Here is a 26,481-nt window from a genome sequence, read left to right as displayed (position 1 = left end):
TTATATATTGCCTGTGATTTTCTGGTTGTAGTTAACTTCCATGGATTGGAGTTTTCCTTCCAGAATTTTCTGTAGGGCTGGGTTAGTTGATATGTATTGTTTAAATCTGGTTTTGTCATGAAATATCTTGTTTTCTCCATCTATATTGATTGAAAGCTTTAATGTGTATAGGAGTCTTGGCTGGCATCTGTCGACACTTTATGTTGGTAGAATATCTATCCAGGACCTTCTGTCTTTCATAGTTTTCATGGAGAAGTCATGTGTAATTCTGATAAGTTTGTCTTTATATCTAACTTGGCCTTTTTCCCTACCTGCTGTTAATATTTTTTCTTTATTCTGTATGTTTGTGGTCTTGATTATTATGCATTGAGGGGATTTTTTGGGGGGTCTACTCTTTTTGGTGTTCAGTAAGCTTCTTGTACCTTCATGGGCATGTCTTTCTTTAGGTTGGGAAAGTTTTCTTTTATTATTTTGTTGAATATATTTTCTGACCCTTTGAGGTGGGTTTCTTCACCTTCTTCCCTGCCTATTATTCACAGTGTCCCCTATTTCCTGGATATTTTGTGTTAGGGATTTGTTGGACTTAAAATTTTCTTTGGTCGAGGAATCTAATTCTCCTAGTGTGTCTTCACACCTGAGATTCTCTCTTCCATCTCTTTTATTCTGTTGGTTATGCTTCCATCTGTAGTGCCTGACTGTTTTCACAGCTTTTCTATTTCCAGTATTCCTTCAGACTGTGTTTTGTTGTTGTTGTTGTTGTTTCTGTTTCAGCTTTCAGCCCTTGCACTGATTTAATTGTTTCTTGCAATTATTGTTTTGTCTTTTGCTCCATTTCTTGTGTTTTTTGGATTGTTTTTTCTTCCATCTCTTTAAGGGATTTTCTCATATCCTCTTTGATGGCCTCCATGATTTCCATGAAGTTGCTTTTTTCTGTCATTCTCTTCTAGTTCATTTGTGTTGGGGTGTTCCAGTTTTGTTGGTGTAGGGTCTCTGGACTCTTGCAGTGTCATTGGTTTTTCTGTTACTCCTTGTGTGTGTGTGTGTGGTTTTGTTTTTTTTTTTTTTTTGGTTTTACGAGACAAGATTTCTCTGTATTGTTTTGCAGGCTACCAGTCGAGCCTGGCATCAAACTCACAGAGATCCGCCTGCCTCTGTCTCCCGAGTGCTGGGATTAAAGGCATGTGCTGGCAACACCTGGCTTCTTCCATTTCTTTAAAGGATTTTCTCATTTCCTCTTTTAGGGCTTCTATTATCTTCATGAAGCTATTTTTATGGATGTTCTCTTCTGCTTCATCTGTGTTGAGATATTCAGGTCTTTCTGCTGTAGAATCCCTAGAAGTTGTTGGCAGCATAATGGTTTTTCTGTTGTTGAATGTGTTCTTATATTAGTCTTCCCATCCCTTCTTCCAGTGGGTACAGGTTGGGTCTCTTCCTCTCCTGGTGTGTACTGCTTCAAGGTTCCCTTCTGGTGTATGTAAGCAGGTCCAATACTCTGATGGATCTCATAGTGGATATACTCGTGTCAGAGGTACTGCTTCTCCTGGTGTATGGAAGCTGGATTAGGACATTGTCATCAGTAGGCTCAAGGTTGTTGGTGAACTGGGGATGAGTGGTCCTTCCTGCAGTCCTCAGGCCAGGCAGTCCGAGAGTGGGCAAGTGGATTGAAGTCGGGCCCAAGGCAGGATTCTGGAGCTCACCTCTGCCCTGAGTGGGGACAGCAGTAGACCTGTGCTCTCAGCAGGCTCTTGGTTGTTTGGTCTGCCAGGGGACAGTCGACATTGCGGCTGTCCCCATGCCAGGAAGTTCCAGAGTGGCCAAGTAGAAGTGGGGGAAGTTTTCTTCTATGATTATGTTGAATATGTTTTCTGCTCCATTGAGCTGGGTTTCTATACCTATTATTCTTAGGTTTAGTCTTTTCATGGTATCTCATATTACCTGGATATTTTTACTTAAGGATTTGTGAATTTAAGATTTTCTTTCCTCATTCAGTCTATTTCCTCTAGTTTATCTTCAGCACCTGAGATTCTGTCTTCAATCTCCCATATTCTGTTGGTTATGCTTGTATCTGTAATTCCTTAACCAGCCTTTCTATTTCCAGCATTCCCTCAATTTTTGGTTTCTTTATTGTCTCTATTTCGGTTTTCTGGTGTTGAACTGCTTGAATTGTTTCCCTTATCTCATTGATTGTTTCTTCTCAGTTTTCCATAAGAGATTTGTTGATTTCTTTCATTTTGTGATTTGTTTTTCTTTCGTTTCTTTAAGAGATTTTCCCCTATTCTATTTGAGGGCCTCTATCATTTTCATGAAGATGTTTTAAGGTTATTTTCTTCTACTTCATCTGTGTTGGGATGCTCAGGTCTTGCTGGTGTAAATTCCCTGGATTTTGTTGGTGTCACATAAGTCTTTCTGTGTTTGATGTGTTCTTATACTGTTGCATTACCATTTCTTCTTAAAGTGGGTATAGGTGGGGTCTCTCCCACTGCTGGGGTTTATGGGTTCAAGGTTCTATCCTCTCTTCTTTCCGATACATTACATGCAAGACAGGAATGACAGGCAATGTTGTATTTTTAGTTATACATCAAGATGTCCCTCCCTCCTCTCTCTCTTTGTTTCTCTCTCTTTCTATTTTTCTCTCTCTTTACTGGAGGGTAGAGAGGCAAAAAAAGAATGTCAGCCAAAGGCTGGCTGCTTCTTTATGCCTCCAGGTCCCTCTGCCAGAACCACTTATATTTTGCAGATTATGGAAACATAAAGATGCAAAAAACATGATGGATCCTTCCCCTGTGGTCAGTTCTTCACTATCGTACACATCTGTGCTTAGGACAGTCAGAGCCCCAGTGAAGAGACTGTGAGAGTTCATTGCATGAAGCAATGAAAATGAAGCTGTGTTGCCTTTGAGACCACAGGATGTTGTGATATCCAATCTTTGAGACAATTCCCATGGAAATCTTTATATGGGGAATAGAAGTACAAAAGTGTGAGGTAGATGAGAAGTTGCTGGGTGTTGTGTGATAGTTTCATCATATTTTGAAAATAAAGTTTATTTAGCATCACAGAACAGAGCTAGCCATTAACTGACCAAAAAATACCACAAAGATTTGAAGTATTGCAGAGAGATTGAGACAGGAAGTAGGAAGGTCAGAGAGGATGTTGTTCTTTTTCTTTTCAAGACAGAGTTCTCTTTTGGAGGCTGTCCTGTAACTCACTCTGAAACCAGGCTGGCCTTGAACTTAAGAGATTTGTCTGCCTCTGCCTTCTGAGTGCTGGGATTAAAGGCATGCACCACCAATGTCTGGTGATCTTGCTATTTTTTAGATGGAGGAATGGAAGATTTTGGTTTTACTGGTGACTATTCAACTGGTTCTGATCTTCCATGTTCTTACCCCATATCTGACTTCTGACTTTTTCTTGATAAAGATTGCTCATATAAACACCGTTTGAGGCTCCTTAAAGGATTTGCTGAATAAACAGAAAGGGGCAATTAAGACTGCAAGAGATAGCTGGGTGGTGGTGGTGCACAACTTTACTCCCAGCACTCAGGAGGTAGAGGCAGGCAGATCTCTGTGAGTTCAAGGCTGGGCTGGATCGACAGCCTCCAAAACAATACAGAGAAACCATGACTCATACACCCCCCCAAAAAAAGACTGTGAGAGATAGATTAAATAATACATTATTAACCACATTTTTAAATGTTATTGAAAAGGAAACAACAGTGTTGGGAGATACCACATAAAAATAAACTGCTAAATTAAAGCAACCTGTATACTTTAGAGATGGGTTGATCTCACAATGAAAACCAAGATATGTGCTATATACAGGTAGACATTTTGCTTTTGTTTCCACTAGGAAATTGATAAAGATTATATTCAAACAAAAAGATTTCATCATTAAAAAGACAACCATTCATCAAACAGCACTACAATTCAATTTACACTAATTTATCAGACTAGCAAAATTTTTTATTGTATTAAATACAACTTGCCAATAGTAAAACTCCACAAAAGCAGGGTTGAGGGAGGGTTTTGTTTTGTATTTACAAAAACAAAAAAACCTCCAACAAAGGAATCTAAAGATCACTTGTGTCATGGGGTGCTAGGACTGTGTCTGCTTGTTATGAGTAAGAGCTGTCGCTGGGTTCTTCTTTCCAGGGACAGTCTTGGGTGTAGTAGTATTTTGACTATGCTTTTTTTACATGTCTAAAAGACATTTATTCACTATGCGCATTACAATTAGGCTACTTATTCACATATATGTTTGACCATTAATAACTATAAATATACTGCTTTGAAATTAATGTTTGTATGGCTTATCTTTAGGTACCTGAAAAAATGGGAAAAATGAAAGTTTAACATGTACAAGTTATTGGAAACAAAGTTGTAAAAACAGGCATCTTAAAATATAAGTGATATTAAACAAGTTCCTCTCTAGCCTCCCTGTCCAATTTGAGGATAAGGAACAACTGTTTCATTCTTCCCATACTGGGTTAAATGGAGGCTGAATATTTCATGTAATTTATCCTGGGGCCTTAGATGTGCCCCACCAAAAGGTTAATGGTCTAATAAATTTTGGTGTGAAAACAAACTTATACTTTTAGTGTTTCTCAGTAGGAAGGGTTCATTGCTTACTCACACAGAATGACACATCATACTTCCTTGTAAACCTTAATACATAATACATGTGGTAGTCTGAATGTACTTGGCCAATATAAGCTCATAGGGAATGACACTCTTAGGATATGTGGCTCTGTTTCTGTAGGTATGGAATTGATGAAGTAAGTGTGTCACTGTGGGGGTTTATATTGAGACCTTATATATACGCAAACAATGAACAGCATACTGCATTAATTCCCATTGACAGTGGGTCAGGATATACAATGCCCAGCTCCTTCTACAGCAGAATGTATGTCTGCATTCTGCCATGTTGCACTAAGATGATACTTGATAAAACATCTAAAAATAATTTTCCCTTAAAAGATTAGCCATGTACATGGTGTCTCTTCACAGTTATAGAAACCCTAAATCAATACATGTTACATTACCTTTTATAGAGGAAATATGAGAAACACTGCCAAATTTACTTTAGAGAAGATCATATTATGCATAGGCTTGTGTACTTGCTCCTCATGTTTTATTCATTTTATCATGTAACAATCATAACAACTATTTCTCTCAATGTGTTGATAGAAAAACAAATAATACTATGAATATGTATCAACAAACACCTTTTATTTTTACTTATATTTGACCCAGGTTAAATTAAAAATAGAGTGGTATTGAAAAAATTTCAATAACATACTTGGAAGATTTATAATGACTTACAACATTCTTTACAATTCAGTGGGTTGCTGGTAGTTGTAAAATTACCATAATAGGCATTATTTTAACTTCTGGAGTTGCAGACAAAGCACTAAAAGTAAATGGGCAAATACCTCAATTTAGAGATAAAGTAGTAAAATGTATCTAAATTAGAAAAATGTTCAAGAAAATGTTCATGCTGATTTCATAGGATGATTTAGTAGAGGAAAATCCCTGTAGGAATATAAACAGTATAAAATTTCTCCCACTTGCAGTTCTCTTGAAATTTAAGTAAATATGCAGACAATTTTTGAAAGTTCCCTCTTGTATAGACAACTGTCATACATTGAATATGGAGCTATTGGTACAGAATGAAATGTTTACTAGAATTTGTTTTAAAATATTCAATATATAGTATTCATTAAACTGTAGAGTATGAGTTTTAGGCTACCTAGAGCTTTCTTATAAGAGCTTGTCTCAAGCAACAGGGCAAAATTATATTCAACTGTGTGTGTGTGTGTGTGTGTGTGTGTGTGTGTGTTTGATTAAGAATATCTTATTGTCATATTCACCATGTAGTCCTAATTGGCTTGAATTCAAGGAGATTTGCCTGTCTCTGATACTACACTCAGCTATATTCATCTCTGAATATAATTTGAGAGCCACCCCTGACAGACACTAAAAATGACTTTAAGAGATAGTGTCCTGCCTCAGGACCTCTGCTGAGATTAAGCTGGAAAACTTCAATATATTTGGTCAAGGATTTCAGGATGAGTCGAGGATAATCAGAGTTGGAATTTTATTTTGAGACAGGGTTTCTCTATTTATCTTTGACTGTCCTTGAACTCAGAATGCAGATGACGTTGGTCCCAAATTCATAGATTTTTGCTTTTCACTGCTGTCCAGTTTTTGGAAAAAAGGGCGTATGCCAAATCATCCTATTACAGCTTTAAGATATTTTTACTTATTTTTTGTATCTATGTGATTCTTTATGTGTGGAATTTATGCATGTGTGTCATGGTTTGGGTGTTAATATCAGAAAACACTTTTGGGTATTTGTCTTTTAAAATTAGCATGTTTGAGACAGGGCATTTAGGATTTCTTCTGTCTGCATTTTATCTGTCCCCCAAAGCATTGGATTATAGGCATGTACTGTAGCAACTGTCCTTAGAATGCAAGAGTGAAAGGATGATTGTAGCATGAGTAGTTTATCTGTTTAACCATTTTCACAGTTCTAAAGTTTATTAAGCAGAAAATTTTGGAGTGAGTCTGTTTTGAGACACAGTCTCTTTCTAACCCTCTCTGGTCTGGAAATCATTATGTAGCAGATAGGCTAGGCCTGAAAATGCATCAGTAAAAAGAGATTTTTATCATGGATTTAGTATACATATTATTAGAAAGAATGAATTTTGTTAAAGTATGACCTTGTGAGGGCAAACCACACAAAAGCTATGGCATCACACATGACTCATCAGCATTTGAGATATCACTAAATTCGTATGGTTTTGTCTGTGTACATAGAAAATTATGTAGATTTTGTGTGGTGGTTAATACTGATTTTCAACTGGATAAGATCTATATTTAGTCAAGGGACACCTTTCCAGGCACAACTGTGAGAGCTTACCTGAATCATAATATTCTGTGTGGTATGTTTATGACACATTAACTTATATAATACATTCATTGACATGAGAACATTCTTTCCCCTTCCAGAAGTGATAGCACCATTACAGTCCATGGTATTGGTAATGGATTATAAATAAGGCCCAACATTTATCATTCTCCAGCTCCTGACTGTGAATACACTGTGTTTAATGTTAATAGTAGAATCAATATATACTAGGGTGAACGAATAGAAACTATCCTAGCTTGCTATCTGGTTAGAACACAGACTGTTTTGGAGTTTGCAGGGATTTTTCTGCCTTAATGTCTTGCCTGGCAATCTGAGACTAAAAGGCTCATGAAGAGCTGATGACTCTATAACAGATTTGAAACACATTCTTAGAGAGCCTGAGAGGACAATGCTTGCAGTGGACACGTGAAGTTCTAGTAGATTCTGGAACCACAGATATCCAAAGAAAGCTCCATGTGTGGAATACAACAGGCATGGTAGTGAAGTTGTGTGTGATATGGATGGCAAAGTATGAAACGTGGAGCTTCTAGCCCATGAGTGTCCAAAATATTATTAGAAACAGGAACATGGATTCCTGATTTGCTTCCTTAAGTGTGATAGATTACTTGATATGTACCTGCTCCTCTCTTTTATGAAATAGTGAGCAGTTACTCATATTTTTACATAATGCAGACTTTGGATACTGTAAACATTTCAAAATTTGGAATTTTATATTCTATAAGATTTCATAATTTGAAAGCATTTAATATTATGATTGACAAGTGACTTTGGGATCCATGGAGGCAACATCTTGATTGATAGGAGTATACATTAAAATTATGACTGAAATGAGTGTTTTCCTTGAAAGTTACTTTGGTTCAGGTTATTGCCCCTGCATAAGTATGGTTCTAACATTTTGTGGCTGCCTTGGTGTCCCTGTCCAACAACTGGGAGCCTTATATGGTTACAAAACAATCTCATTCAGCATCTGTATTCTTGATTATTATGAGTCCTCACTGAGGTCACAATTACAGATTCGGGAAATTCTCACTACACTGTTTCTCAAACCCTGCTAAAAGCTCCGCCATTCCAGTCACCTCTCCCTGTCTTCTTTCCCTCTGGCCTTCCTTACTCACCTGATCTTCAATGCTCACATCCCCACCTACCTCCAGTGTACCCGAAAAATCTCAATTTTATGTTCCCAATGAGATCCATGAATCTCCCCTGTAAATGGGGTTATTATTTGGTCTAAATAGAGGAAAATGCTGAGAGAGTAGTGAGCAGTATCAAGCCAAAGACACCTTTACCTCAATAGTCTCCCAGTAGAAAAGTGTGAGTTTCTGTTTCTTTCTTATTATATCCTGTCTCTGCCTGGTCATCTCACTTCCTGTCTCTGTGCAGGCATTTCACTTCCTGTTTCTGCCAGCCTTCTCACTTCCTGTCTGTCTGTACAGACCTATAGATTTCTATGTTTAGCTATTGGCAAGCTCCATCCTTTGTTCTTCAGACAAGCTTTATGTGTACAAGGAAGATATCACCACACTCCCCTAGGGCTGTTCTTGTTACTTAGCCTAACTACATCTATGGATTTTAGTGTAATTAACTGTGATCATTGGGATTGTGTTTTACTTAACTGCTGGTATTCACTTATATAAAGTGAGTTTACCAGACAGTCGAGGTGGCACATGCCTTTATTCCCAGCACTTGGGAGGCAGAGGCAGGTGGATCTCTGTGAGTTCATGACCATCCTGTTCTACAAAGAGCTAGTTACAGGACAGCCTCCAAAGCCACAGAGAAACCCTGTCTTTAAAAACCAAAAAAAAAAGTGAATTTACCATGTTTGTGTTTGTCCATGTGCTTCTGGGTTGCCTCACTCAGGATAATAAGCAACTGTTAAAGGAAATGTGATCTCTGCTACAAACAAGAGAAGAAAGTAGACAACAACAAAACAAATATTGAGATTATAGTTAAACACATCTCTAAATAGAATGCTCAGTAGAGGATTCTAAAGTAGCTGAGAAACATTTAAAGTAATGTTCACCACCCTTAGCCATCAGTGAAATCCATATCAAAACTACTTTGAATTATTTGTTGTACAGCTGTCAGGTACAAATAAATAAATAGATAAATAAATGTTTAAATTGAATTCAAGGGATAGGAGATACTTAACCATTTTATGTAGAGCAACTGTGTGGGTAAAATCTATAGAAGCATCCAATGACTAGCATAGGATGGGCATTATTTTCCTGCAGTAGGAACCAAACACTATGACTCGAAAGCTCACCTATCTCTGGTCACAGGTAATACTGTAGCCATTATTGTTAAGGTCATTATTGTTTGAAAAATAGGAAACTTAGAAATCATTGACCAACTTTGAAACTGGTAGAGTCACAGTACAGAAAGGGAGAAGCTGAATGGACGTTGATCTTTCCTCTTTCAATAGTAGTTGAGATTAGCAATGTGGAATTGGGTAATAAATTTTGGTGATCCATGATTGTCCTGATTGGCTATTTCTTAGGGTCTACATATGAGGGCAATCAAGAATCTGGATAAAGGACAGACATTATTATAAAAACAAATTGCTGTAGTTACAGAAGTTCAACCAAAATAAACCTGGGAAAACTGATGTGTCCTGCCTAACAGGATTGTTATTTTTCTTGTTTCAGATGTACAGTCTGAGAGAAAAGCTTTGAGAAATCCTTGATGTGCTCTAATAGAAATCCCTAGTCTCTGGATGGAGAAAATGGAAATTTCTTCCTTATTTATCCAAGGATTTGGTAACCACACCTCAGATTCGACTTCTCATTACCTGGCCTTGAGGGTCAGGAATAACCACACTTCAGAACAGGTCTGTTGTTATTTACAATAAGACAGCCAAGGCCAAAATTGGACATCCTGCTGTAGCGACATCTTTGACCGTTAGTTCTTATGACTTCCTGAGGGCAGTTTTGAACTATCTGCCCTTGAGCCAAGATGCAGTGTAGCCATCTCTATGGGCCCTGACCGTGCAACTTGTTTTTCTCATTTATCTGTGTTTGTCAAAAGGCAATTGTGAGTAAAGGGAGGATGTGGGTGTTCAACATTTTGCATGACTGACATCCAGACTGCTTACCCTAATTTTTAACATTTTTTTTAGTTCTTGTGATGATGCCATGACTGCTTTGCTCTGGAACTCTGGGTATAAGGTAGCCTGCTTTACTGCCTCAGCCTCTGGGAGAGCAGGGACTGCTGGATCATGGATACAGGCACCCAACTACTCAACTTTACACTGAAAAGCATGACACTTGTTAAATACTTATTAGGGCTAGGGATTGATTTTTTTCCCAACATTTTAGAGGTTTTTCCTGTATATTAGTGCGCTTGTATCTTACATCTGCTTTTGAAAGTTGGGTTTGCATCTTGGTTTGTCAGTCTGAAAATATTCCCCAAAGTGAAATATGTAACATGTAGTTTTCCTCCGCTAGCCGTTTTGGTCCCCCCCCACCCCCTGCCGCCAGCTGCTCGGGCTCTGCCACAGTTGCAGTCCCTAAATAACACACAGGAGACTATATTAATTATGAAGCTGTAGGCTGTTTGATTGTTTCTTACTGGCTAACCTATAATTGTTAAGCTAAGTATTTCTTTTACTGGGGAAAATGGTCTGGACATCTTCTCTAGTGGGCTACATTTTCTCTGCCATGTCTCTCTTTCCTAGAATCCTCCTCAACTCTTAGTCCCACCTATCTTGCTTCCCTATTGGCCAACAGTGATTTCCTGACACAGGAATTCCCCATCAGAAATATTTTTAAAATCTTTTAGGTTATTGCTTACAAAGCTCTGGTGATATCAAACATGATAAGTTTTTGATTTGTTCTGTTTTGGTGTGTAGTTTTTGAGTATCTCAGTGGACTCCTTCCTTCTTCACACAAGATTTCATGTAGTGCTGAATGGTGGTGGTGAACGCCTTTTATCCGAGCACTCAGGAGGCAGAGGCAAGTGGATCTTTGTTAGTTTGAGACAGGCCTAGTCTACAGTGCTAGTTCCAGGACAGCCTACAAAGCCACAGAGAAACCCTGTCTCAAAAAACAAAAAATAAAAACAAACAAAGATTTCATGTAGTGCACATTGATCTTGAGCTCTCTATGTAGCATAAAAGAACCTTGCTGGGTGACAAGTGTGCCGTGGTGCCTGTCGTTTTCTTGTTTGTTTGTTTTGTTTTGAGAAAGAATTTTACTACGTGGCCCAGGCTGGCCTTTAATTTCAACACTCGAGACAGAGGCAGGTGGATATCTGAGTTGGAGTACAGCAAGGGCTACAAAGACAAACTCTGTCTTAGAAAAAAATACACACACACACACACACACACACACACATTTAGCTATTTCATCTTAAGTGTACATATGAACATGCATATGCAAGTGCCCATGGAGATAAGGAGAAATTGTCATCTCTAGGAGCTGTAGTTACAGGTGGTTGAGAGCCAGCAGGGTTGGGGGATAGAAATAGAACTGTTCTCTGGAAGAACAGGAAGTGCTCCTAACATGAGTTATCATGCTAGCTGAATAGATGCTCTATTAACACCGTCTTCAGATTATTAGCATTGTTATTATTATTATTGTTGTTGTTGTTATTTGCTGCAACTTCAGGTGATGAAACATGATCCACCAAACTCAACAAAGCCACTTTGGTTTATTAGGAAAGGGAACAGAAGGAAGGCAGGGGTAGGTGTTAACCAATCAGGAGCAGAAAAGGAAAGAGACGAACAGGCAGGAGGGATTTGATTATTAAAGGAAAGGAAGTGTTTTAGAACAAGGCTCAGCAGCTAAGGTCATTTAAAGAGGATTCATGGAGCTGCCTTTGGCCCTACTTCATGTGGTCTCTGAATGCAGAGTCCTCATGTAGCCACTTAAAGCATGCATAAGGCAGCATGCAACCTTTGACAGCCTTTGCGCTGTTATCAAGGAGTGATCAGCTGTCATAGACAGATCCAGGGGAGAGGGAAGGTCGCCTGTAGAAGAGCAGAAAAGATTGATCCCAGGGCAGAGAGGACTAGAGAGGCCCATAGACCAGGAAAGTTCCCTGAGAGAAGGGACAGGCCCTGGAGAGAACTGGCATGGAGTGACAGGTGGCTACTCAGGAGAAACCACCAGGACCCGAGAAAGAGAAGAGTTGAGAGCAGGAACAGGGCCAGGTTGCCCAGGACCCAGAGAGAGGGAGAAGCCAGCATAGCAACAGTTATTATTAGGCAGTACTTCCTTTTCTGTGTGCTATTATTTCCTTTGGTACTTATAAAATATTGGAGTTATAAAAAGTTATAAAAAGCTGGGCATTGGTGATGCATACCTTTAATCCCAGTACTCAGGAAGCAGAGGCAGAAGCAGGTGGATTTCTGTCAGCTTGATGTCAGCTTGGTCTGCAGAGCCAGTTCCAGGACAGGCTCCAAAGCAATACAGAGAAACACTGCCTCAAAAATTAATAAGTAAATAATAGATAAATAAATAAAGTATCTAATAATTGCAAAGTTCTTGGTTTGATCTCATGTAGTTCACCTACAGCTGTGATGATATTGGGGATTCCTAATGCACTTGTCCTGCTATACCAAAAACATTCAGCACTGCATCATTTATAAGCAATAACAAATTCTTTTCCTGATTATGGAAGTTGAGAGTAAAAGAAAAACATTCTGAAGTATTTCCTGTCTTGTAAGGACACAGCTTTAGCTTCTGGGATTGCTCTTTATTGGCCGGTCTTTGTGATGAATATCACTGTGTCCACTGTAACAGAAGACAGAAAGGTGCAATATGGACACAGAGGCAGAAATATCAGTCTGAGATTTAAAGTTGGTATTACACAGTCTACACACAGACACACACACACACACACACACACAAGAAACTTGATAACTTGCAAGAATAGGAGCAATGAAGAATTGGGGCAATTCATAAAATCATTTCAAGTGTCTGCCACTGTCTGGCACTAAACCATGTTCAAAAATAAATGTAGCTAATCATGTGTGCACATGCCATCAATCCCATCCCCTAGAAGGAACTCAACTTTTGACAGTGGGCCACCAACTTACCATGTGACCTGAACCCATCAAGTCATAAAGTAGTACATGCATTGCAGCAATCTATTGTCATATGGATGTCATACATAAGAGAGTAGACCTGCAGGGTGTTGGTGGCACATACCTTTAATTCCAGCACTTGGGAGACAAATTCTGGCAGACCACTATGAGTTCCAGACCATCCTAGCAGACATGGGCTCAACAACATGGACTTATATGCAAGAAGTGTGACCTGGCTACTGCTGCTACTGAGTGCCAGATCAGCCAACAGCTGAGACCAACACTGAATCCCAGATATGGCTCCATTCCCTGGGGTGACTAGTCAGTAAACTAGTGGCAGGTTGATTACATTGAACCACTTCATCCATGGAGAGGACAACTCTTCCCTTCATGTAACGCTACTGCCAAAACTACCATCAGAGTATTTACAGCATGTCTTATCTACCAATATGTTTTCCACACAGAACTGCTTCTGACCTGGGAATTCACCTCACAATAAACATGGTCCAGAAACCAAGTGGTGGAAACCAGGATAAGTCCACTCAATTTAACCCCTAGTTGTCAGCTAGGAAAGTTTTGCTTCTTGTTCCTGCAACTCTAAGTTCTTGTGATCTAGAAGTTTTAGTTCCAGATGGGGAGAGTGCTCCTGCCAGCATCCACAACAAATATTCCCATAGAACTGGAAACTGAGACTTCCACCTGAGCTTCAAATGCCCCTAAACCAAAAAATTAAGAAAGGAATATCACCATCATAAGAGGTGATACATTCAGGTTACCATGGGGAAATTGGAATGACTCACATAAATAAAAGTAAGAAGAACTGTGTCAGAAATCCAGGAGATCCTTTAAGGCATCTCTTGGTGCTACTATACCCTGTGATTAAAGTTAACAGGAAACTACAGCAATCCATTCGAGGAAGGATCACAAAGGGCACATATCTATCAGGAAAGAATGTATGGGTTGCTTTTCCAGTAAAAGACCCAAGGCCTGATGAAGAGCTTATAGAGAGTAGAATTAATACCAAATGGGTAGTAGAGGAATGTACTTCTGAGGACACATGGTCATGTATAATGATATTCAATGCTATATAGGGAAAACAATATATTTATTTACCAGAGAGAGAGAGAGAGAGAGAGAGAGAGAGAGAGAGAGAGAGAGAGAGAGAGAGAGAGAGAGAGAGAGAGAGAGTTGCACAGACAAGCAGTTAGAATCGTGGCTGGCTTCCAGGAGAAAACGGGAAAGCCCCTTTTCCTTTCACTTCCTTTTATCTCTACCTTGACCCTGCCCTGTTGGGTGGATAGCTTTGTGGGGTTCATTCCTACAGTCATGAGAATTGTAGCCAACATGAGTGTTTCTGTTGTATTTTGTGAAAAGTGTATTTGTACAGATACTTGTATGTGTTAGTATTCAAGCATCTCTAGTGGCCTGCCCTTGGGTTGTGACAGTATACAGCCACTAGGAGGATCACCTGTACACATTCACTTAGTTCCCTTTCAAAAGGGCCATTCCCACCTACCACCTCTATTTTTCCCTCTCCCCCTCTCTGTATGTCCCCCTTCTCTCTCTGATTCTCTGTCCTCTCTTTCTCTACCTCTTTCTTCTGTTCTGTCATTCCTATCCCAGAGATGAGCCTTCCCTCTCCCCTTTGCACTTATGCCATTCACTTTTCCCCAATAAATGTCAAATGGCATCCTTTTCTCTCCTGACACATTCTTAAATTGCAACAATATTTTGTTTCAGTGTCCCCATCATATGCTGTAGCATCAATTAAGAAAATATCAGTGGTTATCAGGTGTACATTTGAGACACTAGGAAGATGTCCCCCAAGGGACATTGCCACTATTCTAAATATATAATACATTTGTGATTTTATGTGGGATAGTTATGCTATGTTTAGGCATAATTATTACCTGGTTATTGTTTTTCATTTGGAAATTAATCATGGCAGAAGATGATATGATTGTGTGTAAGTTGACACGAGATGGATTGTGATGTTATGCTTGGTTGCTGACTTTACTGTATCTGGAATGAAGTACAGTTTTTAAAATGGAGGACAGAGCTGTGATCTGAACATTCATGCAAGAAGATAACATGCCTTTGATCCAGATCCTGTGGCTGGATGGCACATGCCTTCACTCCAGACCTCGAGTCTGTAAGGCACGACTTTAATCTAAGTCACACCTTCTGCTTGAAGACAGCGGAAGGTTTTATGTTACTTCTTTGCTTTTCTTCCTCTTGTCAGCACATCCATTCCTTTTCTTTGTTAAGTGATCATATAAAAATTTTAAAAATCTGAGACATCGAGCCTTGTGGGCCTGAGCAACACTAGATTCTTCAGCTTTCCATTCAGTTCCTGCCGTTTTTGGACTGCAGCCTATAAGGAATTTCAATAAATTCCCCATACACACAAATGCAGATAGGTGATTGATAGATAGATATAGACAGACAGATATGATAAATAGATAATAGATACAGATAGATATATGATAGTGAGAGGATCAATAGTGATATAGATAGATATATACATACATACAGATAGATACATATATAGATGATAGATATAGATACAGAATAGATATATGATAAATGATAGATGGATAGATAGATTTATAGATGGATAGATAGATATGTGATAGATGATAAAGAGATGATAGACATAATTATATAAATGATAGATTTTGATAGATGATAGATACAGGTATGAAGATACACATAGATGGCATATGATAGATATAGATAGGTAGATAAAGATAGATGACAGACATATATAGATGGATAGATATAAACAGAGATAGTAAGATAGATAGATATAGATAATAGATAGACAGATGATAGATGGAGATAGAGAAAGAAGTTCTATTCTTAAGTTCTGTGTCTCTAGAGAATCCTAACTAATACAGTGGGATTTCCAGCTAATTAAATTTGGATACATTTAGGTCCTATTTTTGAATTCATACCATAACTACACATGAGAAACACCTTTAGCGAATACTTTATTACTACAATACACAAAATTTCAGAATATATCATTTTCTATTGAAAAAAACTAAACCATATGGGAGACAGTGAAGTGTTATTTCTGATCAAGTATTTCTACAATATCAAGAGCTACCAGATCCATGGCTAAATTGGTTATTTGTTTTTTCAAGTTGATCGATACTTGTTAATTAGTGGAAAACTACTTGTTTATTAATTTAATCTTATTGGCAATCATTTTTGAAATTTATTAGAGTTCAAAAATTAAGTAACTTGATGAGTTCAAAACTTAAGGAAACACCATCATCAAAGTTCCAGGCACCAAGGAAGGTGAAAGTAAACCCTGTCTCAATTTCTAAAGACATTATTTACAATTGTAGTTAAAGGTCTGAATGATAGAGATGGAGAGATGGTGTAGCAGTTAAGAACACTGGCTGCTCTTTCAGAGGACCAGGATTAAATTCTCAGCACACACTTGGTGATTCACAACTGTCTTTACCTACAGTTGTAGGTAACCTGACACCCTCATACAGACATGCATGCTGGCAAAACACACTTGCACATAAAATAAAAAATAATTAATATTAACGTACAGAACGAAATTGAACATCACCTTCTAAATGGAAATATCTTATTCCAGTGGCATCCTGACTCAATGGATTACCCAGAGTTATGTTTTCTCAACACTGCCACCTGCCTACATAGTTTTGTTGTTTTTTTAATGAATATGGGATATGTATAATCCTGAAAACAACAAAATAATTCAGAGAAGATGATGGATATTAAAGAAACTCCACAAGGGCTCTTGCCTCAACTGCGGACAGTATGGTGTCCAAACTGACCAAGCAGCACACAAAAGAGAGAGAGTGCCAAAACTTCCTGAGACAAGATGCGACAGTCCTTCAAAAACACTCCCTCAGAGAAAAGTCTGCGAGGTATGCTAGGACTGTAGGCCAAAGGTGGGTGAGTGGGTGTTGACTGTCCAGGCAGCCAGCAGTTTCTGTCATTTCTTACAATTTTTGGAAGTCTTTTGCTTGCACTTCCTCTTACTTGGGTAATATTATTTCTTTCTTTTGTCTTGATAGAGTAAAGGGTTTATAGGTACAGTTACAGTTTTTATTGTCATCACATTCAGAAAAGAAATTCACTTAAGAAATGTAAAATGTAGCCGGTCATTGGTGGCGCACGCCTTTAATCCTAGCATTCTGGAGGCAGAGGGAGGTGGATCTCTGTGAGTTCAAGGCCAACCTGGTCCACAGAGCTAGCTCAAGGACAGCCTCCAAAGCTACACAGAGGAACCTTGTCTTGAAAAACCAAAAAAAAAAAAAAAAAGAAATATAAGGTGGAGAGACTGAAAAGGATAGTTTTGATAATACAAGTTAGAATAGAAAGTAAATTAGCTACAACCTTTTGGTCTCAGCAAAATAAGATGGAGACTGGAGTATGTATTTCTGAATTAGTCAAATGCTGATGGGCTAGACTTTGTTGATGCATTTATTACCTGTATATATTGTATATAGTAATTGTACTTATTGCATGTAGCTTTTGATATATTAATTATAATGTTTTTATTTTAGACAAAAAATGAAAAATGTGGTGATATTTTGATTGTACTTCTTGAAGGCCTGTATTCAGAGTTCTTTGGTTGCTGGTCCAAGCCATACCACAGGCTAAATCCTTTCTATAAAAAGCTGAATGTAGAGCATTAGGAGGTCATGTTGGACATGCAGAACTTGGAGAATGAGAATACCTAGGCTTCAGAAAGGGTCAGTGAGCTGGCCCAAGAGACAGGCTTCTACTGGTAAGTACATATCTTGTCAGAGACACAAATATTGTGGAATGGTCATCTCTGCCTTTCTTTGTCACTGGAATGGAGAGTCCACAGCTCTGATTCTAAACTTTCTGCCTCTTAGCAAGAAGCTCCTGGATTTGGACTTGTAGTACTCAGTTTTTACAAGTGTGAAAGAGACTGCTAGCTCCCTGCAGCACCATATGGTCACACTCAGTAGAGTCTAGATCATTGGTTCTCCACCTTCTTAAATCTGTGACCTTCAATGCAGTTCCTTTTGTTTCAGTGAGCTCTTAGATAAGAATGTTTGTAAGTATTTCTGCTTTTACATTATGATCATGTGCAGAAATGGATTTGTTGAGTGACTAGGGAGAACACCATATGAACATTTCTGGACTCCCTAAGTAAACTCCCCATGCTTTGCTTGTTTAGAAAAAGAATTGCTTTGGAAATTACTCCCAAGGGCTCCTTGTTACCTGAGACAAGAACTGTTTCTCATTTTTTTCTGTCTTGGTTGTTGTGGTGCCTATTCTAGGTAGTCAAAATGACTTCATCTGGAATTACCTAAAACACAATGAGGTGGGGCTTTTTGTTTGTTTGGTTGTTGTTTGCTTCTTTTTGGGGATTTTTCACACAGGGTTTCTCAGTGGATATGGAGCTATTCCTGGAACTCACTTTATAGACAAGACTGGCCTTGAACTCAAAGAGATCTATCTGCCTCTGCTTCTCAGGTGCTGGAATTAAGGGTATGTACCACCACCACCCAGCAGGCATTTTCTTTTTAAAGGTTTTAAAATGGGAGCACATATCTTTAATCTATATCTTTGGAGGTGATAAAATCTACCTTTACCAGTTTGGTGTTGGTGCAGATCTTTAATTACAGCCCTCAGTAGGCGGAAGCAGTTGTGTTTCCTGAGTTTGAGGTCTTTTTCACCAGGCCTTGAGGTATGGAAAATAAAATAGAGCTGCTCCATTAAAACTAGGAAGATACTTTGGAGAGAATATAATTGTCTGAAGCCAGGACCATTGTGGAGAAGTTGCTTCAAACCCCCAAAACACAGCTTTTACCAACACATGGAGCTGTGTCTATCAGTCCCAAGGCCACTGTGGGGTTAGTCAGTAATGTGCTTGTGATTCCCTGTGTTCCCCTTGTGCTACACTGTTTGAGTAGCCATCTCTTGAGTTTGTCCCATTGCATGATATTTTCTGCTGACTTCCCAGATGTCTCCTTTTTACCTCCATTTCTACCTAGGTGTAGTATACAAAAAGCTTTCCCTCTTAAGACACTTACTTAGAATAAGACATAGCCAAAACAAGACCTCCCTTGCCCATATTTTATCTTTTATTTCTTCTGCTTTTCCTATCTTTCTCAGCTCCTTACATCTCTACCTCAGGTTCTAACAATAAAGTATAATTTGCTGATTCAAATTGCTTCTGTGCTATGAAATAAATATGGTAATCTCTTTTCTGTTGAAGTCTTTCATTTCGCTAACTGGCCTGCCTTGTAGTTTCCTGTCACTATTTAAATTTTTCAGTGTGTTACCTGAAGTTTGAACCTAAAATAACTAAAAGATGATAGCATATGTGGAATGGAAAATATGTTTTAGGAGCCAGGTGGTGGTGGTACATGCCTTTAATCCCAGCATTCAAGATGTAGAAGCAGGTGAGTCTTTCTGAGTTTGAGGCCAGCCTGGGACACAGAGACCCACAACACCCAAGGCAGTTATGCAGAAAAACCCTGTATGAAAAAAAAACAATACAAAAACAAAAAAAGTTCCCATGTTTCATGGTGTCTCTTCACAGCAATAAAAACAAAGGCAGAAGTTGGTACCAGGGACTGGGGTATTGCTATGATAGCCTGGCCCCATCCCACAATTTCTCTGATGTGTTCTCAATAGTGTGGATGTTCTTGCTTGTCTCTCCCTTTATGTCTGTTTATTGGAATATCTTCCTAAAGCCTGTATATTATTTAAAGGGCCAAGAAATGGTTCATGTGAATCTCCTATTCAGTTACTTTCTAAAGTGGCTGGGTGAACACATTGCAATGTCCATATTATGAAATAAGTGTGGGAAACCCAGAATTATCTGAAAATATTGTCAAAGAAGTACACATTTACAATGTGAGTATCACAATTCCTGCTTTACACATGTGGGTTATTTTAGGATTCACTGACGTATGATGATGTGCACATCAGCTTCACTCAGGAAGAATGGCATTTGCTGGATGCTTCCCAGAAAAGACTCTACAAGGATGTGATGCTGGAAACCTACAGGAATCTCACTGCCATAGGTGAGATAGAATTTTCCTTCATAATTTAAAATAAGGGGACAAGTACTTCTTGGTTATTGGTACTCTTCTGTAATTTTTGTTGAGAAAAGGGAAAATTATGTAAATGAGGCATAGTTGTAAGGTTTGTTGAACATATTAACTTAATTTTTTTTTACAATTTCCACTAATATATATTTTCTGGTATTAACATTTAGGCTACAGTTGGAAAGACCATGACATAGAAGAACATTGTCAAAGTTTTAGAAGAAATAGAAGGTAATTTTCATTTAAAAGTTTATGCAACTTTGCCCTTGAAGAAATTTGAATGTGTCATAGAAGGTTTAAAGAAAGCAACTGTGTAAAGAAGCACAGCATGAAGAGTAGTAATGAGTCTACATTTCTCACAAAAGAAAACATGTACCTCGGTGTCAGGTAGCCATTCTGTGTTTGTCAGGCATTCCAGTGAAAGAGAAGACAATGCCTTAACAGATACCACCATTTGCAATATATTCCCATGAGAGCTATGCTGTTGAAATGCCCATCCATTTAGTTTCATGCCACTCAGTTATCTTAAATAGTATACATGTTGAATGGGTGGTAAGTGTATGTCCAAGACCTTCTAAGAAAAAAGAGGCTTTAGTAAAGCTGGTATTGCTCATATATTTGCTAATTATATTGAAAGGTTCATTTAATGAGAGTTAAGAAGGTTATTGTGGAGAAACATTAATCCCCTACCACATGTGTGTGAGGAAAAGAAAGTCAAGCTGTGTGAATGCAATGTGGAAACCTTATATTATTCCTCCTTTAATAAGAATATAATTTCCAGCAGGTTAACCCATAGCTTTAGTCCCAGCACTTGGGAAGCAGAGGGAGGTTGATTTGGAGGCCAGCTTGGTGTACAGAGTGAGTGCCAGGACAATATCCAAAGCTCCACAGAGAAACCTGTCAAAAAACTAAGAAACAAATTCAATGTCATATGTGATTATGAATACAAGCCTTGAGAGCATAGCATATATAAACAATGGACTTTTCTCTGTCTCTCTCTCTTTCTTTCTCTCTCTGTCTGTCTCTCTCTCTGTGTCTCTCTTAGTCTTGGGACAATTGAAGCTATGGAAAATATTTAGTAGTTCCCACTTTGAAATTTGCTGAATGTGATACAAGTTTACAATTGATTGGTTTTCCAACTTCATTAGAAAGGTATCAACAAGCTCACACAGCAGAAAAGCCTTATGATTATTGGAAAGTGGGAATGCTTCTATTTGCTCAATGTATTATGACTCACACTATAGGAAATCTTATGAATGCAATAAGTATGGCAAAGTTCTGAGCTCTCATTTCTCTTCAAATATTTGAAAAATCTCATATAAAAAAGATGCCACTCAGGAGGTGGCAGGGAAACCCTGTAATCTCAGCACCCAGCGATTAGTTCTCTGTGAATTCAAGACCAGCCCGGTTGCCAAGATCAAGTTCCAGGACAGCCAAAAAAGCCTCCTAGAAACCCTGTTTGGAAAAACCATAAATAAATAAATAAATAAATAAATAAATAAATAGATGTCATAAATGTGGGCCATGAAATAAAGGCTTTTAGTATTACCTATATCTTCAAAGCCACAAAACAACCCCTCATTAGTGAAACATCATGATTGTAAAACTTAAGGACTGATTCCTATTTACAATTAGGTTAAATTATAAAATTAATTTATTTAGATATTTAGTTTCATCAGTATAGTGCATCTGGTAAAACTTGTACAAGTGTCAGTTATCTTTGTTGGAATAAAAGAATCCATACAGGAGAAAAAACTGTGAAGAAACTCAATGCGTAAAAAAACCTTTGTGTGTTACAGACATCTTCAAAGGCATGGAACAATTCATACAGGAAAGAAACCATATGAAAGTCTGCAATATGGTGAAGTCTTTGCATGCCACATTTGTCTCCGAGTCCATAAAAGAAAAAATACTGTACGGAAACCACATGAATGTAATCAATGTGGTAAAGCTTTTTCACAATACTATAAACTCCAAATACATAAAAGAACGCATACAGGAGAGAAACCCTATGAATGTGATCAATGTGGTAAAGCTTTTTCACAATGCTGCAATCTCTTAAATCATAAAAGAACACATATAGGAGTGAGGCCCTATGTATGTAATCAATGTGGTAAAGATTATTCTCAACAGGGCAGTCTTGTAAGACACAAAAGAACACATACTGGAGAGAGACGTGATCAATGTGGTAAAGCTTTTTCACAATACTGTAAACTCCAAATACATAAAAGAATACATACAGGAGAGAAACCCTATGAATGTGATCAATGTGGTAAAGCTTTTTCACAATACTGTAAACTCCAAATACATAAAAGAATACATACAGGAGAGAAACCCTATGAATGTGATCAATGTGGTAAGGCTTTTTCACAATATGGTAAACTCCAAATACATAAAAGAATACATACAGGAGAGAAACCCTATGAATGTGATCAATGTGGTAAAACTTTTTCACAATGGGGCAATCTCTTAAATCATAAAAGAACACATATAGGATTAAGGCCCTATGTATGTAATCAATGTGGTAAAGATTATTCTCAACAGGGCAGTCTTGTAAGACACAAAAGAACACATACTGGAGAGAGACCATATCAATGTGATCAATGTGATAAAGCTTTTTCACAATACTATAAACTCCAATTACATAAAAGAATGCATACCGGAGAGAAACCCTATGAATGTAATCAATGTGGTAAAGCTTTTTCACAATACTGTAAACTCCAATTACATAAAAGAATCCATACAGGAGAGAAACCCTATGAATGTGATCAATGTGGTAAGGCTTTTTCACAATATGGTAAACTCCAAATACATAAAAGAATACATACAGGAGAGAAACCCTATGAATGTGATCAATGTGGTAAAGCTTTTTCACAATGCTGCAATCTCTTAAATCATAAAAGAACACATATAGGAGTGAGGCCCTATGTATGTAATCAATGTGGTAAAGATTTTACTCAACAAGGCAGTCTTGTAAGACACAAAAGAACACATACTGGAGAGAGACCATATCAATGTGATCAATGTGATAAAGCCTTTTCACGTGTCAGTACTCTGCAAGCACATCAAAGAACACATAGTGGAGAGAAACCCTATAAATGTAATCAATGTGGTAAAGCCTTTACACAGGTCAGTGGTCTCCATTATCACAATAGAACACATACTGGAATGAATCGCTATGTATGTAATCAATGTGGTAAATCCTTTGCTCATCATGGTAGTCTATTTCGTCATAAAAGAACACATACTTGAGAGAGGCCCTGTGAATGCAACCAACATGGTATGTATCATTATTCTTTAAAAACATGAAAAACATCACACTGCAGAAAAACCCTGAAAGTGTAAGCAGTGTGGTAAAGCTGTGCACTTTTTATATCACAATAATCTTTGAGGACCTCAGAAATTTCATGCTAAAGGGAATCTTACTATAAAAGATTTGGTAAGATCTTCATCTAACATACATTTTGTTACTAGATTCTGGAGAGAAAAAATCTGACAAGTGTCAACAATCTGTTCAAGCATTATGGTGTCTCTATTAGGTTTGCACCTGCAAACTCATATGTACAAAAATCCTATAAATTCATTGATAAGATTACTCTTTTTGTTTTCACACTATTCTTTAATTGCATACAAAACCTCATTCACATCACTGGATATCTCTGAATTCAATCCTAAATGTTTGCTTTCTGTTACATGAACCAATTCATGATGAAGGGAAACTGTTAATAATACTTTTTAAATGCCTCAACACCTGGGTTATAGGCATGAGTGGTTACAAGATAATATTCAAGTTTGAAAAATCTATTTGGTTAGAGATTTGACTGAAGTTTAATTAGGAGATGTCAGTGTGTGGGTTTGTGACTGTTCATGCATGATCCCAAGAAGGTTAGACCATTAAGATTTTCTGTAGCAGAAACTGCAGAATATTCTCAAAAAAACTGACACAGCTCTTGGCGATGAACTTGTCATTATTTTGCTCATCCATATTTCTAACTGTGTTCATATGTTAAACCCTTTTTGTAGCATCTTTTTATCAGGTAATGGGGAAAAAGTCATGGAAGAGAAATCCCTATTCATGTAACCAATTTGGTAGAGAGTTTAGGTTTCACACTTGAGTTTATTTGCAATAAAATATTTTTCATGTGAAGACAAGTGTTAATGAGTTCACTAGAGCCAGGATAAATGATTAATGGGTGTTTTATTCAGGAACAAGTTACACAGATAATAAAAACCAGCCATCACATCATTCTTGCTACAGAATATTTAATCTCTGCCCTTCAGAAACCCAAGAGAGAGAGAGAGAGAGAGAGAGAGAGAGAGAGAGCCTGCCTCACTCTCCTCCTCCTCCACATCAGGCATGCAGAACCAAAGACAACACAGTACACTCCAGAAGATCCCTCCCATCTGAATGGTGGGTCCACTAGAGGTTCTGATTGGCTAGTAAGGCCTGAGTGATAGGATAAGTTGAGCAGAGGAGACAAACCACAGTGGTTTAATCTGTGCAAAGAATTCCTGTGTGGACCCAGGGGATCAGAAAACCAGAAACGATGGGATAAATCCTGAGGTGGGGGCTATTTTAGAGACAGGGTATGGACTGAGATGACTCCAGGTGAGGGTCCACCCTTGGCACTTTGAAGGCAGGGTTCGGAGCAGGGGTACCCAATATTCCAACCTAGATATAGAAGCTGGTAGGGTGTCCATATCAACAACACACACTCCAAGGGAATATGGGTGACAGTTTAAATCTGGCTTCTTGCTGATGACAAGGGATTATGTGGGAATGTGGGGAGTCAGGACTAGATGGGTTCATATTCAGCAGGAGGGAGGGGTAGAGAAGTTTTCCCTTAGCTGCAATCCTGTAGACCTTAGGCATAGGTTCTTGAGGAGGCAGAGAATGCAGGTTGGGTTAACCTTACACCATAACAGGGAGATGCAGGTGGAGAGAGGCTGCTGCAAGTCCAGGAAGTGTTTGGTAGCACTGTTCAAATCCCTGCCTTCAGTGTGCTAAGGGCAGGCCCTTCCCTGGAGTCACAAGAACACTTTAGAATCCAGCCACTGTCCTCCAGAGAATGGGAAAGGGACAATTGCTCCTAAGGAGACTGGGAATGTGGGAGGGGGCTATTAGGAAAAAAAAGGGAAGCAGAGGAGGAAGAATGAGGGCATGAGGGATCATGAAGATTGAGTCAGGGGAAGAATAGAGGACAGCAAGAAGAGACACCATAATAGAGGGAGCCATTATAGGTTAAAAGAGAAACCTGGCACTAGGGAAATCACCAGGAATCTACAAGGATGACCCTAACTAACAATCTAAGCAATAATGGAGAGGCTACCTTAAATGCCCTCCCTGATAATGAGATTGATAACTACCTTAAATGTGATACTAGAGCCTTCATCCAGTGGCTGATGTAAGAAGAGGCAGACACCCACAGCTAAACACTGAACTGAACTCCAGGGTCCAGTTGCAGAGAGGGAGGATTAATTTGCAAAGGGGTGAAGGCCATGCTGGGGAAACATACAGAAACTGTTGACTTGAGCCAGTGGGAGCTCATGGACACCATTATGACAGCGGGGAGACTGGCATAGGACCCAACCAGACACCCTGAATGTGGGTGTCATTTATGGGGGCTTAGTATTCATCCCTAATGTATGAATGAATTTCAGGAGCCCATTCCCCATAGAGGGATACTCTATCAGAATAGACATATGAGGGAGGGCCTAGTCCCTGATCCAAATGATATGAAAGACGTTGATGATCATTCATGGAAAGCATCACCCTCCCTGGGGATCCATGTGGGTGGGATATGGGAGTAGGTAATTGGCATGGGAGGATGGTAGATGGAACAGGGTTGGAAATGTAAAATATGATTGTTCCTAATGAAATAAAGCTTATAAAATAAATAAGAAAATAAATAAGAATAGGATAGATGGGATGGTAAAGACCTTAGCTAACAGTTGGTACTGCCAAAGCTCTGAAGTCCTGGAGCTACAGTGAAGATTATGGACACTGTCCTGAACCAGTCACCATCTCCCTGTGTTAGGTGGTCCTTCCATCATACTACATTGACAATTTTCATCTTTGTTGACTTTGGAATACTGAGATATCTTCTTCTATTTTATAAGTACCATTAGTACAGGCCTCTCCCACCATGCCTAGTTTAGATGGCTTCAACTTCACTTAGTAAGGCTTTAGAATGATGGGATGAGTAAAATGAGGAGTTACACTTAACTATATTCAAAATCTACTTATCTCTGCAGAATAAGGCAGAACACCTCCCAGGTCCTTTGATGAGTTATAACAGACTCAATCATAAAGAAAAATAGGCACAAAAGGCCCCAGAAGTTTATGTCTGCTTTAAAAACTGTTATGGTACTCAACTTCAACATGCTTTTGGTGCACCCAGGAAAAGCAGATTGCCAAACTTGAAAAGGCCTTGGTTCTTCAGTATTTTC

At 38.5% G+C, this 26,481-nt stretch overlaps 1 protein-coding gene across 8 annotated transcripts in view; it reads left to right on the top strand.

The window, feature by feature from the left end:
* Window positions 1-26,481, top strand: part of LOC101824051 (zinc finger protein 431) — a 76,125-nt gene that overhangs the window by 10,787 nt on the left and 38,857 nt on the right. The window contains exons 2-7 of one of the 8 annotated variants that reach the window (XM_040736076.1): window positions 9,573-9,754; window positions 16,569-16,863; window positions 17,506-17,729; window positions 19,881-20,007; window positions 20,202-20,262; window positions 21,831-24,178. In XM_040736076.1, the coding sequence (XP_040592010.1) occupies window positions 19,974-20,007; window positions 20,202-20,262; window positions 21,831-23,283 (1,548 nt within the window). In that variant the 5' untranslated portion in view covers window positions 9,573-9,754; window positions 16,569-16,863; window positions 17,506-17,729; window positions 19,881-19,973 and the 3' untranslated portion in view covers window positions 23,284-24,178. The other 7 variants (XM_040736077.1, XM_040736074.1, XM_040736081.1 and 4 more) reach the window with 7 other exon arrangements.

This window comes from Mesocricetus auratus, unplaced genomic scaffold (assembly GCF_017639785.1).
Source record: "Mesocricetus auratus isolate SY011 unplaced genomic scaffold, BCM_Maur_2.0 Super-Scaffold_100054, whole genome shotgun sequence".
Lineage (NCBI taxonomy): Eukaryota > Metazoa > Chordata > Mammalia > Rodentia > Cricetidae > Mesocricetus > Mesocricetus auratus.
The sequence above is the reverse complement of the archived record's forward strand: the minus strand, read 5'-3'. Positions and strand labels throughout refer to the sequence as shown.